This window comes from Boleophthalmus pectinirostris, unplaced genomic scaffold, assembly GCF_026225935.1.
Source record: "Boleophthalmus pectinirostris isolate CB_2022bp ecotype Guang Dong unplaced genomic scaffold, ASM2622593v1 HiC_scaffold_9, whole genome shotgun sequence".
NCBI lineage: Eukaryota > Metazoa > Chordata > Actinopteri > Gobiiformes > Gobiidae > Boleophthalmus > Boleophthalmus pectinirostris.
Window position 1 is genome coordinate 7,185,466 of NW_026571541.1, and position 16,056 is coordinate 7,201,521.

Below are 16,056 nucleotides of genomic sequence, written 5' to 3' on the forward strand. Positions count from 1 at the left end.
ACAAAGGTCTAGACACAGGTGTACACATAGACGTGCACACAGACGAACACACAGACTAACACACAGGTGTACACACAGAGGTACACACAGACGTACACACAGAAGGAGAGTAAAATTGACTCAAACATGCACAAGTCACTCAAATACACCTGGAGCGCGTAAACAAGAAGAGAAACTAGGGGTGACGAAATATGTCTGTGTTCTTCCACATAAACTCTCTCCATAAGTCGGAGCTTGAGGTTTTTACAGTGGCTTTACAGATATTTACCCAATCACCATCAGTGAAATTGATCCCTGCCTCCTTTTCTCATTTGCCAACACACCAACACACCAACAGCTTCTCCGTGTCAATGTGGTGATAACTGTATCAGTAACACAATTTAGACGTGCCTATTCATTAATTAGACTCGTTAAATAAAGCTTGCGAGTTGCCAGTGGTTTAAGTGCCTGTTATAATTACTATTATGGTCTAATTCAGTAAGTAAATAGCAGTAGATTTCGTTTTTAAGATACATCTTTCCACGCAATGTTAGTGCAACATGAACGCTGAAGTTATCTGTAACAGTAAAACAGATTTCTTTCGGCCTTCCACAATTCATCGATCAAACTCGATAATTAAGCTTGTGTAAAATCAGTGTTTAAATATATGAAAATATAATCACATATTTCTCGCTAGAAAAATCATAAAATGTTTAATTTAGTTTTTAAATCACCCATAAAATAGAATTTTAGCTAAAAAGCATAAAAAGAATTTTAGCTAAAACTTTTGAAATAAGTCGGCCATTTTGATTTCTAGCGTTGCCAGAAAATTGAAAGTCAAGTGATTCCTATAGAAATGAATGGCACAAAAAATTAAGACAATGTCACAATTTAAGAGGCCAAACTGTGAAATACATACATCTTTCAGGTGGACCTATGTTTCTGTTTCAGGTCTAAAACAGGTCTAAACCAGGTCTAAACCAGGTCTAAACCAAGTCTAAACCAAGTCTAAATCAGGACTAAACCAAGTCTAAATCAGGACTACATCAGAACTACACCAGGACTAAACCAGGTCTAAATCAGGACTACATCAGAACTACACCAGGACTAAACCAGGTCTAAATCAGGTGTAAACCAGGACTACACCAGGACTAAACCAGGACTAATCTTGGACTTGAGAGAGAGAGATGGGACCCTGAGCCCATGGAGCAGGGTGCTGCAATGCGCAGTCGGGTGACGGCTGCGCTTAGCTCAGCGGAACGTGAAGCTCTGCGCTCTTTCTCCTGTGGTCACCCAACGGTCTATGTGGGCGCACCTCCGGGCCCACCCCAACACTCAGTTCTGGTTCAGTTCTGGTTTAGTTTTAGTTTACTCCCGGTTTAGTTCTGTTTTAGTCCTAGTTCAGTCCTGATTTAGTCCTGGTTCAGTCTGTATGCTGCGTGAAAGTCCAGCATCTCGATGGATGTTTCTTCTGCTCAATAAACAATGCCAGTGAAGTGATGATGTATTTCTGACAGTAAAGTTGTGTCTGCGAATTTGTATTTGTCCTGAAGAAAGTGCAATCGTAAATTTTCATTTTGTGATTGTAATTCTTGATGTTGTAACTTCAGTTTGTAGTCTGATGGAAAAAATATACACAATATATTTTATGTATGACTGGACTCATTCAAGAGTTTATGAATATTTATTTTATGCTCAACTACAGACAAATATGGATTTCCCAAATATGCACAGATTTCTATCCTATACACATAAATGTTTCTGAAAGGTTTCTTACGCCATAGTCCACCACCTGCTTGACTCCACGTAGACGTTTTTTGGGGGGGAATTTTCCACAGTATATGGCGACAAGCTTAGCCACATCACTAGACCAAGTTACAGGTCAAATCTGTGGAGAAGTGGGCATGCTCACAGTTAAAATGCATATTTTTGCAGTAGTTTGTAGTTTTGAGAAATAAAAACGCCTGTAATTGATTAAACACAAGACTTGTTTGTTTAATACTGTGGAACATAGCAGTAGTAATAGAATGTCTAGAATAGAAAGCCTTTATTGTCATTATACAATATAATGAAATTCAGAGCTGCTCTGTCAAAGTGCAAGAATTAATAATAAATAAAATGAATTAACAGTTCTCAGTGTAATGATGATTCATTATGGTGACAGCTTTGGGGAAGACGCTGTCCCTGAGTCTGTTTGTCCTGGCTGGAATGGACCTGAAGTGTCTGTCAGAAGGCAACAGGTTGAACAGGTGGAATCCAGAGTGTGTATTGTCTTCAGTGATGTTCCTCGCTCTGCTGAGACAGTGGGAGTTGTATAACGTGGTTAAGGAAGACAGAGAGCAGCCAATAATGTCCTGTGCAGTGTTGGTCACCCTCTGCAGACGCTTCCTGTCAGCCTCTGTGCAGCGAGAGCCACACTGTCACAGCAGAGGTCAGCAGGCTCTCAATGGTGGAACGATAGAAGGTCACCAGCAGACTTGTGTTTAGTTGCTCCTTCCTGAGCACCCTCAGGAAGTGCAGCCTCTGCTGGGCCGTTTTGACCAGTACTGAGGTGTTGACTGACCAGGAGAGATCCGCAGAGATGTGAACCCCAAGAAATTTGAAGGTCTCCACTCTCTCCACACTTTGGTCGTTGATGTACAGGGGGGCAGGGGTGGCTCTGTGCCGCCGAAAGTCCAGAATAAGTTCCTAAGTCTTGGTGATGTTTAGTGCCAAGTTGTTAGTTGCACACCTCTCGCTGAGTAGTGGTAGTAGTTGTAGTAGCAAAAGTCGTAGTTAGTAGTAGTAGTCTTAATAGTACTTGTTGTAGTAGTAGCAGTAGTAGCCTAGTAGTTATAGTACTTATAGTAGTAGTAGTAGTAGTAGTAATCTCCATGGCCACATCATTAGACAAAGTTACAAGGTCAGATCTGTGGAGAAGTGGGTAACTGTATTAGTTGTAGTAGCAGAAGTAGTAGTTAGTAGTGGTAGTCTTAGCAGTAGTTGTTGTAGTAGTAGTAGCAGTAGTAGAAGTTAGTGTAGTAGTAGTAGTAGTAGTAGTAATAGTAATAGTGGTAGTAGTAGTAGTAGTCTCCATGGCGATAAACTTGGCCACATCACTAGAAAAAGTTACAGGTCAGATCTGTGGAGATGTGGGCACGCTCACAGTAAAAATACATGTTTTTACAGTAGTTTTGAGAAATAAAAACACCTGTAATAGAATAAACACAAGATATATTTGTTTAATTCCATTCTGGTAGGGTAAAGCAATAACATCACCATGGAGACAAGCAGATGCCAGATCCTCCTTCAGAAAAGTTACACAGTGCACCTTTAAATACAGTAGCGAACTCATTTGACTTTGTTACGTTGCACCACTGCTCATATGTGAACTTGGATAAGTATAACACGAATGCAAAACGAAAAGAATAGTAAAGGTTTTGAGGTGTTAATGGAGTTCGCCTGTTAGAGTCTGTAAATCACTTTTCTCATTAAGATCATTGTTGACTACAGTCTGCATCTGGTGAGCTCATTATAAAAAGTTCATTATGTATTTATGAAAATGTATACGAGGTTATTTTCCAATCCGCAAACAATGAATTCTGGGGACAGGCCAAAACACCGCTTAGTCCAACTCTGTACAGCAAAACTTCACTCAAATGTTACTCAGTTATCAAAGCAGAATGTTATGTGCTTGTGGAATTTCTTCTTCGCATTTTGAATTCTTCGCATTTCATCCGAGGGTGGAGCTTAGCGTTCCATGTCAGTCAAAGTGAACTACCTGTCGTGCTGTATTTTCCAAGGAGAGTGAGTTCATTTATTTCACAATAGCTGGGCTTCACGTGACGTCACAGGGCTACATTTGTCAGCGCGCGAAATCAGACGGAGGGCAGGAAGTGAACTGACTGGAGGAAGTTCGTGAAACACTGTTACCTATTTGTCTGGAAAATGCCTATGTGTTGTGTAGTTTACGGCTGTGCCAATCGTTCAAACTGAGAGAAGGAAACATTTTTTTTAGAGTACTGAAGATAGTCGTCCACAAAGGTCAGAAATGGAAAAAGTTGACAGAACAACACAGTAAAAAGTGGATTACAAACCTATGTTTACGGTCGGGAGGAATAGAATCTGCAAATCATTAATGACTAACGGTTAATGACGTTTGTTGACATTAAATAGTTTGGAAAGATAGGTTACTGCCAATACACTGCAGTTTTTTCCATAACGGTCTATACACATTTGCCCTGGCGAAGACCAAACAATAATCATCACGTAGAGGTTTTGCACCAAGGTTGTGGACCCATCCACTTACAAAAAAAGTTACCATATTTTACGGGCTATTAGGCGCTCTAGATTATCATCATCAAATCATTATCATTAAATATTCTATTTTCGAACTTTTTTCACAAATAAACCGCACTGGACTTTAAAGGAAACACAACAGTGTGATGGGTCAATGGGACTTTATTTGGTGCGTTCACGGTGACTCTGGGCTTTGTTCAGTTGTGGCGTGTAGGGAGGTGCTGTCTGGGATCGCTGGATTGTTGGCGTGTTCGCAGTGACTCAGTTGTTCAGTTGTGGCTCAGAGTGGCACATTGGACTCGCTTTTTCGGTTTGTTCCTCCGTTCCGTTCCTCGTCGGCGTGGAGTGATGAGTGTGTCTGTGGGTGTTTGTCGCTGTGCGGTCGCTGTCTGCTCCGTGTGTGTTTGCGTGCGCTGCGGGTGGTGCGGCTTTGTAGTTTACTGAAGTCGTACTGGGACACCCGATTGGATTCGTGTATGGGGCGCTCTGGATTGTGGGGCGCATGGCCGTTTTTTGATGTTGTTAGAGGCTTATCTAATAGCCCAGAAAATACTGTATATGCCTCCAAACTTTTGTACGCCTTCATCTGTTGTCTCGTGTAGAACGATGTCTGGAGATCTAGGTAGTTTGTGATATCCACTGCCTTGATTGTCAGCAAATCTTTTACTTTGGTCGAAAATTCACAAATTTTTATAAGATCACGTCCAATATATTTGTCAACTAACTGCTCGTACCTTTGCCTTGCTACTGGTTCTAAATCCTTACAATAAGAACTCTTCTCCATATTTGTATTCTCCATAGCTGTGCATGCTTGTCTTCACTTCCTGCCCTCCACCTGAAATTGTGTATCATTGTGATAACATGACTGAAACCCTCCTTTTACAGCAAATATTTTATTTATAAGTCCAGTTACATTTTTGTAAATAAAGAACCCATATTACGCTATTTTCTGATCAATGTTATAATGTTTCCTCGTCAAAAACATACCTGGGTTGTGAGAGTTGTGTTTTGTTTCATTCACACATGCTTAACAGCAAACCCTGCATATTTAGGCTGAAATCTTGTCTCAAACAGAAAACACTCTGTTCCACCTTGTGATTTCATGTGGTAATACAGGAAGTGCTCCAGTGTGTTTTTAAACTCCACACGCTTTCAATACAATCATTTGGATAATTTCAGAGCTAGAATTTCCTTTCCTAGAACGAACCATTATAAAATGAGCTTCATTCCAGCCGCTATCACACTTATGAATAAATTGTAATCTATTTATCTATCAATTTTAGTATGATGTCTTGGAAAAATCGTGTGTTTTTTTATATATTTAATATTTATTGTGTTTTAGTCAAGCGTGATGAATGAATTTTACTAATTGTTGATGGAACAAACCATTCTGGATCACTGTAACACTTTATTTTGTAACTGTGTTTTATGTGTGTTTATTGATGATGATGTGGATGAATGAAATGTGTGACGTAGGACCTGCCTCTCAAATCTGCAAAACAAATTTACCTAAAGGGTACGAATAAAGTAACCTAACCTAACCTTTCTCCAACAAACTAAAGGTAAAACATAGCTTTTAATGTGGAAACTACCACTACATGACATCACAAGGTGGAACATTTTGTGTTTGGAGATGTAAACAGACTAATAAACCAGGATTACTCAAACATGTGTGAATGAAGCAAAACACAACTCCATTTGTTTTTGAAAAAGTAACAAGATTCTAACATGACTTCAAGCTTGAAAGAGTGAGTTTTGTGTTATATAGGACCTCTGAAGTGAGTCTGAAATCAAAACAAGTGCACACAGTGATCCGTAGTTTTTATTGTTGACATATCCACTGACCGACAGAGGAGAGAAGTGAGAGAAAGAGAGAGTTTGTGGTAACATGCAGCTCAGTGAAATCATTGTACAACCATAACATCTGATAGACTCTGCACTGTACAAAGACTTTTCACATCTGTACAAAAGTATTTTAACACTGTGTACAAATATTCACCGTTCACCGTCAGCCAAAACATTACGACCACTGAGACTAGAAATCTCCTCTTCAGTACGACACCTGTTAGTATAAGGCAAAGAGGGGATAGAATGGTAGAATTAAAGCTGCATTGTGTAACTTTCTGGTGCTTTGTCTGGAATGTTTCACAGTATGGTATTAAAACGTTCTATCTTCACCAGACCAAATCACAAGGTCAGATCTGTGGAGAGGTGACCCTGCTCACAATTAGAATGATGTTTTTTGTTTTTTTTTTTTAAGTATTTTTGAGCTTTAAAACTACCTGTAATTATCCTCCATTTCTTCACCCCGGACACTTCCTCCAGCTCCTCCAGGGGGACCCCAAGGTGTTCCCAGGCCAGCCGAGAGACATAGTCCTCCAGTGTGTCCTGGGTGTTCCTCAGGGCCTCCTCCCAGTGGGACATGCCCGGAACATCTCCCAAGGGAGACATCCAGAACTCAGCTCTCTCTTGTCGATATGGAGGAGAAGCAGCTCTACTCCGAGCTCCTCCTGTATGTCTGAGCTCCTCACCCTATCTCTAAGGGAGCACCCAGCCACTCTGTGAAGGAAATTCATTTTGACCACTTGTATCCACGATTTGGTGATAACCCAAAGCTCATGACCATAGGTGAGGGGAGGAATGTAGACTGAGCGGTAAATCGAGAGCATCACTGCCGACGCTGCACCTCCAAACAAAAAGTTACACAGTGCACCTTTGAAATGGAAGAACTGGTAAGAATTTGACTGACTGAAGAAGAATACATGTAAACTGCAGTTCTGTTGGTGTGTTTTGCTCATCTGCTCCTGTCTTTGGTTCCTCACTTGTCAATCACATCTACTGAAAAGAATGAGCCAGTTGGAAACAGCCAACCTGGCAAACCAGTCCCTTTACTTTCAAATTGAATACAGGAAGGTCTGGAATTTTAGGATAATCCAATCACATCCACTTATACATGAAATTACTTATAGCACACATATTGTACTACTACTACTACTACCTACTTGTATTGTTGATGGAATATAAGGCAAAAGTGTCCTTTATAATGTACATATATGTATAAAAAACTAACATATTGAAAAGTACACTGTTCAACTTTTTGGTTAGGATCAGTCACCTGCTTGTTTCTATGGATATGTCGATACGTTTATTCAATTACAGATGGTTTTATAGCTCAAAAATACCTCAAAAAACAAGCATTCTGACAGATCTCCACAGATCTAACCTGTAACTTGATGTAACTTGATGTCCATGAAGATAGAAAAATTTATTCCCATACTGTGAAACATCCAGACAAAGCGATAACATCTCCACAGAGAAAAGCGTTCGACCGATCCGCCACCAGAAAAGTTACACAACGCACCTTTAAGTGTCCATCTCTGAAGCGGCCAGTGTCAGAGTTACTCCTGTCTTTGGTTTTTCAGTTGTCGATCATGTCTGTCGAGAAAAATGAGCCAATTGGCAAACCAACCCGTCCACTTTCAATCTGAATACGGAAGGGTCTGGAACAAATTTCTTCGTCTTTCAAATACAGATTCAGAGCAAAAAAATATAAGTTATTTCTCAGATACACAGTTTAGTGGTTTGCTCAGTGATTCATAAAAAGTCAACGCTTTTTCAGTTTTCTTTGCTTTTTTTCATCCTTAAACCAGCATGTTAGTTGAAGTATGTTTGTATAGTTTCTCCGTCTGTAATAATTGATTAGTAAACGCTTTGCAAATGGTGAAACGAGTATAAAACTTTAAATTTATGTTGCAGTTTTTACACTATAGACCTGTGTTGGTTTGCAGATCTGTATGGAAATGCATATTAACTGTGTGGTCTTAATGTTATGGCTAATTGGTGAATTATATAGGTTTGTATATACATATTGGCAAGATTACACTGACTTATCTGTATATCATTCAGTTAATCTTTAGAGAAAATGTCCCTTAGCAGCCACCGTAGTTCAACTTTCTTCTTCTACACACGCTTGTTTGGTTGTTGCATGTATAGACAATACTTCAACATCTTCCTTTTGGTGCTACAAATCCTGAGAAACAACCACCTCCATGTTTAAAAAATGTCTTAAAAATTGTACAAACACTCACAGTTACAAGAGACCAATTTGCAGGCAAACAGTACAACAGTCAGGACCGTTTTTCTGGTCATTGGCCACAAGAGGGCGACACCGCGACACGGATCAAACTCCCAACAAGGAATTATAGAAAAGAAATTCCACGTTTTGGCAGGCACCACACACGACACTACCGAGCCAAAGTTCATTCACTGTCATCGCCCCGAGGTGGCATAGAACTGCATATCATTTTTATATTTATATGATAAGTGGGGAATGTGTAAATTAGGTGACTGTGGTTTGTTTTGGTAGCTCAGTGCAAAGTAGGGTTGTTGCAATATTGAAATTTCAAACTGGATTTCGATACTGAGAAATTATTCGATACATGATACTGATTTTGATACCACCATGATAATAAAAAGGTTCTTTTTTAGACGATATTGTGTAATTGTCAGCACAAAATAATATTACTTTAGTTCTAGGTTAGACCTGGTTCAGTCCTGTTTTAGTTCTGGATTATACCAGGTTTAGTCCTATCTTAGTTCTGGGTCAGACCTGGTTCAGCCTTGGTTTACTTCAGGTTTGAACTGGTTTAGTCCTTGTTTAGTTTGTTTTTCTGAAATAAACCTGGTTCAATCTTGGTTTAGTTCTGGGTAAGACCTGGTTTAGTGCTGGTTTAGTTCAAAGTAAGACCTAGTTTTTTTGTCCTGGTTTAGTTCTGGGTAAGAATTGCTTTAATTCGGGGTTAGACCTGGTCCAGTCCTGCTTTAGTTCTGGGTTAGACCTGGTTTAGTCCTATCTTAGTTCTGGATCAGACATGGTTCAGCCTTGGTTTACATCTGGTTTGACGTAGTTCAGTTTTGCTTTAGTTCTGAAATAGACCTGGTTCAGTCCCAGTTTAGTTCTGGGTAAACCCTGGTTTAGTCCTGGTTTAGTTCTGAGTTAGACCTGGTTTAGTTCTGGGTGAGACCAGGTTTAGTCAAATCTTAGTTCTGGGTCAAACCTGGTTGAGCCTTAGTTTTAACTTCTGGTTTGACGTGCCTCAGTCCTGGTTTAGTTCAGGGTAGTTCCTGGTTTAGTCCTAGTTTAGTTCTGAGTTAGACCTGGTTGAGTCCTGCCTTAGTTCTGGATTAGACCTGCTTTAGTTCTGGGATAGACCTGGTTCAGCCTTGGTTTACTTCTGGTTTAACGTGGTTCAGTCCTGCTTTAGTTTTGAAATAGACCTGGTTCAGTCCTGGTTTAGTTCTGGGTAAACCCTGGTTTAGTCATGGTTTAGTTTTAGGTTTGACCTGGTTCAGTCCTGCTTTAGTTCTCGGTTGGACCAGGTTTAGTTCTATCTTAGTTCTGGGTTAGACCTGGTTTAGTTCTGAGTTAGACCTGGTTGAGTCCTGTTTTAGTTCTGGATTAGAAATAGTTTTTTTCCGGGTTTAGTTCAAAGTAAGACCTCGTTTAGTTCTAGTTTAATTCTGGGATAGACCTGGTGCAGCCCTGCTTTAGTTCTGGGTTAGATCTGGTTTAGTCCTGGGTTAGTTTTGGGTTAGACCTGGTGTAGTCTGGATTTAGTTTTGGGTTAGACCTGGTCCAGCCCTGCTTTATATCTGGGTTAGACCTGGTTGAGTCCTAGTTTAGTTCTGAGTTAGACCTGGTTTAGTCCAGGTTTAGTTCTGGTTTAGACCAGGTTTACTCCTGATGTTTACTCCAGAAGTCCTGTTTGAGTAACATTTTATGATTAGTCTGTTCCACCTTGTGATGTCATGAAGCGGCAGTTTTCAAGTCTTTTTTTTAAACAAACGTTCATCTGATATCCAGAGTAGAGATTGAGATTCCAGGACCGATATGATCCAGAATGATTCTAATGAAGGTGTATGAAGTTTAAAAGCACAGTGGAGCACTTCCTGTATTACCACATGACATCACAAGGTAGAACTGAGATTGATAAAAGAACTAAGAAGCCTTAATATGAAAGATCTGTGCCTTAAACGTGTTAACAAAACTAAACATAACTCCAGGTATATTATTATATATCCAGGGATATTTTTAGTATCAATGAGTATTTGGTTTTGATACTAATTCTAGTATTGATTAGTATCTGATTTTCGATATTTTTGACAACCCCAATGCAAAATATAATGTTGAAAATAAAAACAGCTATTGTATAATTCTTTACGCTCTCAACTGAGCTACTAAAACTGCACTTTCCCCTCACTTATTGAACTGTAAAATATTGAAAATGAGGACAAACAATAAAGTAAAAGTAACATATATCTGCTCGTATGTGATATATCTGTTGCTACGATACAAAAATAGATGATTTCAAAATAAAAGAAAATGTAGAAAAATATATAGAATAAGATGGATACGAGGTATGTACATGAAAGCGCTCTACAGTCATTACAGGGATTTGAAGAGAGTGAGATCCACATGAAGGGGACAAGATGGGTCCAAGTCCAAGATCCTGGTCGGGTTTTGGCAGTCCTGGTCTAGTGTTTGAGGTCCCAGACAGGTCTCGAGTCTAGGTCTGGATTTTGAGAGGTCTTTATCTGGTCCGTGTTTAGTCCCGGTTAAATTCTGTTGCAGCTCTGGACTTGGCGAGCTTTGGGAACAATGATGATCTAGTCTGGTTTCGTTGATCCTCCTGGTTCAGTTTTCTTGATCCTGGCCCGGTCCTGGGTTAGTCCTGGTTGAGTTCTGCTGTCACCACACGGAGCACTTCTCGGGGGGGTTCATGGGGGAGCCTTTGGGACAGTGGAAAACTCTGGAAAACTCATCGAACTGGGACACGCTGCCGATCACTCTGCAAGAAGACACAAGAAACTCTTTTAATGAGCCTGAATCACTTGAAGGTGCAGTATGTCACTTTTCAGGAGGGTGTGCAACCTGTTTTTCTCCACTGGGATGTCATTTGTTTGCCTGGAATGTTTCACAGTGTGGCATTAATCTTATTTCAGTTTGACATGAGCTCGTTTCAACAATATACTAAACCTACAGCGTTGTTGATGAAGATTTTAAGTTTGACAAGCAGATAAATGCAGTGATTAAATCCAGTTTTTATCACCTGCAGCTTTTGTCCAGACTCAAATCGGTTTTATCTTTAAGTGATTTGCAGCAGGTGATCCATGTTTTTATCTCTACATGTATTCAAAATTCTGCAGCATGTTTTTTAACCGGCATACATCATAGAGAACACATCACATCTATTTTATCCTCATTGCACTGGCTCCACGTTCATTTTCAGTGTTGGGAGTAACACATTATAAAAGTAACAAATTACTGTAATCCATAGATTTTTGCTGTAATGTAGTAACGTAAGGCATTACAGGGGAAAGAATGTAATATTTGACTCGGTACAAATGTCAGTGATGTGTGTTACAAAGCTTTTTTTTAACCTGGATTGAAGTGGTGGCTTTTTCGTTTTTTTCAGTACAAAGTTCGCTAGTCCAGCTGGTTCAGCTCTGGTTTAGACCTGGTTCAAGTCCTGGTTCAGTCCTGGTTTCTGGTTCAGTCCTGGTTCAGTCCTGGTTTCAGACCTGGTTCAGTCCTGGTTCAGTCCTGGTTCCTGGTTTAGACCTGGTTCAGTCCTGGTTCAGTCCTTGGTTCAGTCCTGGTTTAGACCTGGTTCAGTCCTGGTTCAGTCCGGGTTCAGTCCTCTGTTCAGTCCTGGTTCAGTCCTTGGTTCAGTCCTTGGTTCAGTCCTGGTTCAGTCCTGGTTCTGGTTCAGTCCTGGTCAGTCCTGGTTTCAGTCCTTGGTTCAGTCCTGGTTTCAGTCCTGGTTCAGTCCTGGTTCAGTCCTTGGTTCAGTCCTGGTTTAGACCTGGTTCAGCTCTGGTTCAGTTGTGGTTTAATCCTGGTTCAGTCCATATATGGCACAAAAGTTGGGCATCTTGGCACAGTTATTTTGGTGAGAGTAACTGAAAAGTAATGAAGTCATCGTGTAATGTAACAAATTACTTTGAAATGACAGTAACAAGTAATAAATAACATATTACAGTTTTGAAGTAACTTGCCCAACAGTGCTTGCTTATTTATTTATTTATTTATTTATTTTATGCTTTATTTTATTTAATATATCCATTTATTTTGTGCTACTCTGTGCAGCACTTTGGAGATTTTGTGTTGGTAAAATGTGCTATACAAATAAAGTTGGACTGGATTGGATTGGCTATTTATCTTGGAGTTGTTCAATTACATTTTTATTATTATTACTGCTAAAAATATCTTGAAAAGCAGCATTCTTATGGCGAGCGCTGCTGCCTCTCAAGAGATCTGGGCTTTCAATTATTAAACATGACATAAAATTCTTACTAAAAGTTTTACATACAGACAAAGCACAAACTTCCACAAACTAGTTTCTTGTCTCTGAGCTCAGATCTCATTCTGCCTCATCTCTGACAGCACTGATGGAAAAAGCTCAGAGATTTTGGACCAAACAGCTCATTTTTTATGTAAAGTTGTCTTTTTATAGATCTCAGAACATGTTTGAGCAAATGGAAGATTATGTAAGTTTGAAGTTTATAGGTGCACTATGTGACTTTTTAGTTGGAGTCCGTCACCTGCTTGTTTCTATGGATATGTTACAGCTCCAGGAATGTTCCACAGTGTGACATTAAACAGCTCTACCTTACATTTTTTCAACTACAGGTGGTTTTATTGCTCAAAAATACCTTGAAAAACAACAGATCTCAGACAGGTCCGAAGCAAGATTATAACAGGTCTAAACCAGGTCTACACCAGGTCTAAACCAAGTCTAAACCAGATCCAAAGGTCCAAACCAGGTCCAAACCAGGTCCAAACCATGATTATACCAGATCTCAGACAGTTCCGAAGCAGGATTATAACAGGTCTAAACCAGGTCAAAACAACATTCTGACTGTGGGCAGGGTCGCCTCTCCACAGATCTGACCTGGACTTGGTCTCGTTTAGTCTCCTTATGATACCAGATCTCAACCAGGTCTGAAGCAGGATTATAACAGGTCTAAACAGGTCTTAATCAGGCCCAAACCAGATCCAAATCATGAGAATATCAGATCTCAGCCAGGTTCGAAACAGGATTATAACAGGTCTAAACCACGTCTAAACAACCTTCTGACTGTGAGTGGGGTCGCCTCTCCACAGATCTGACCTGGACTTGGTCTTGTTTAGTCTCCTTATGATACCAGATCTCAGCCAGGTCCGGAGCAGGATTAAAACAGGTCTAAACCAGGTCTAAACCAGGCCTAAACCAGGTCTAAACCAGGTCTAAACTATGATTATACCAGATCTCACACAGGTCTGAAGCAGGATTGTAACAGGTCTAAACCAGGTCAAAACAACCTTCTGACTGTGAGCGGGGTCACCTCTCCACAGATCTGACCTGAACTTTGTCTCGTTTAGTCTCCATAATAATATAAAGGTTTAATGCCAGACTGTGACTGAGACCTTGAACACCTTAAAAAACAGTTCTGAGTCTGTTGATGGACTTAGGAGTGAAGCAGTTTAAATGAGGCTAATACTTTTCAAAACCTGACCTGAAATAACGCAATGAAACTCTAAATGTATGAGATGTAAATTATTCAACCCTCAGGAATCTCAAATATTTATGTTCTGCACAAAAAAAGAGAAAAATATCCTCACTTATACAAAGAAATATGACAAATACTGATCCAAAAATAATTATTATGACATAAAACAGTAGATATACTGTAGTACTCATATTGTCATAGGCACTGTTGGGCAAGTTACTTCAAAACTGTAATGTGTTATTTATTACTCGTTACTGTTATTTCAAACTAATTTGTTACATTACAGTATTACTGCATTTAAAATGTGAGACATTACACAACTACTGCAGCACTTTTAAGTTACTCTCACCAAAATAACTGTAAAATAACTTTTGCACCATATATGGACTGAACCAGGACTAAACCAGGACTGAACCAGGACTGAACCAGGACTAAACCAGGACTGAACCAGGACTGAACCAGGAGGACTGAACCAGGACTAAACCAGGACTGAACCAGGACTGAACCAGGACTGAACCAGGAGGACTGAACCAGGAGGACTGAACCAGGACTAAACCAGGACTGAACCAGGACTGAACCAGGACTGAACCAGGACTGAACCAGGACTGAACCAGGACTGAACCAGGAGGACTGAAACAGGACTAAACCAGGCCTAAACCAGGATGGAACCAGGATGGAACCAGGACTGAACCAGAACTGAACCAGGACCAAACCATGACTAAACCAGGACTTAATCTTGGATTAGGACTTGGAATCTAGAGAGAACACCGAGCTCATGGAGCAGTGTCTCCGCAAAGAGCGATTGGGTCTCAGCTGTGATTAGTTCCATGGAGCGAGAGCTCTGCACCGGTCCTTTTGCCCGCAGTTACCCGACGGTCTATGCGGGCACACCTCTGGCATTTCATCGCTGCTGATATTGCAGTGATTTTAGAGAATTTGTATGAAGGAAAACAAAAAACCTACCATTTCATTGTATAAGCGCTGTAACAAGCCTTACATTACTGCGTTACAACAAAAAGGAATGGATTACAGTAATTTGTTCCTTTTATAACACGTTACTCCCGACAGAGGTCATACATAAATGTGTCTCACCTGTAGTGTTCTGGGGCGTGCTTGTCCGTCAGAAGCTGTAAATAAATGGACTGAGATCTCCTCTTCATGCACCAGTTCTGACCAAAAACAAAAAACAAATATATTTAAAGTGTAATTCTAACATTAAACACATTTAAATGCACACCCCAACGCCATTTGTCTTCGAAATGATAGTGTTTTTAACTCATAGTGAAAAGAAATGCAAATGGATCTACTCTGTAATTAGTTCACTACACACTGTATTACGAAGTGTGTCTCAGCCTCAGCTTCTCCCATTAAGAAATTATGGATTTTAATGGATTGTAATGGTGCTTTTTAGCTAAGTGGGATAATCCTATCTGCTCCGTGGGGTATGTGCAATCTTAACCTTGTGATTTGTAAACTAATGATACAAAATGATATATTTTAAAGGTGCACAATGAAACTTTTCTGTTCTGTTTCTGAGCATGCCACCTGCTGTTTCCATGGAGATGTTATTGTTTTACCTGGCAGGTTTCACAGTATGACCAAAAAACATATTTATCTCCACGAGACAAGAAGGTGACCTCCCCAAGTCTCCCAGACAAGAAAAATTACAGAGTGGACCTTTAAAACTATACTAAAACCAGATTTACACTTTACAATCCAAATTAGGACAAATATGTACTGTAGACTAGATCTAAACCAGGATTATGGTCTAATTTAAACCTGGATATACCAGATCTAAACAAGGTCCAAAGCAGGATTATAACAGGTCTAAACCAGGTCTAAACCAAGTCTTAACCAGGTATAAACCAGATTTAAACAAGGTCTAAACCAGGTCTATACCAGGACTAAACCAGATCTCAGCCAGGTCCAAAGCAGGTCCAAACCAGGTCTAAACCAGATCTAAACCAGGTCTAAACCAGGTCCAAACTAAAATTATGTCAGATCTCAGCCATGTCTGAAGCAGGATTATAACAGTTCTAAACCAGGTCTAAACCAGGTCTAAACCAGGTCTAAACCAGGTCTAAACCAGGTCTAAACCAGGTCTAAACCAGGTCTAAACCAGGTCTAAACCAGGTCTAAACCAGATCTAAACCAGGTCTAAACCAGGTCCAAACCAGGTCTAAACCAGGTTTAAACCAGGTCTAAACCAGGTCTAAACCAGATCTAAACCAGGTCTAAACCAGGTCT

At 40.0% G+C, this 16,056-nt stretch overlaps 1 protein-coding gene across 1 annotated transcript in view; it reads right to left on the reverse strand.

The window, feature by feature from the left end:
• Positions 1-10,778: 10,778 nt before the first annotated feature.
• LOC110167135 (endothelin-converting enzyme-like 1) overlaps positions 10,779-16,056 on the reverse strand; it is a 122,192-nt gene continuing 116,914 nt past the window's right edge. The window contains exons 19-20 of the mRNA XM_055147794.1: positions 14,902-14,978; positions 10,779-11,105 (exon numbers count right to left, since the gene is read on the reverse strand). Of these exons, the coding sequence (XP_055003769.1) occupies positions 11,006-11,105; positions 14,902-14,978 (177 nt within the window). The 3' untranslated portion in view covers positions 10,779-11,005. The remainder of the gene's footprint in view (positions 11,106-14,901; positions 14,979-16,056) is intronic.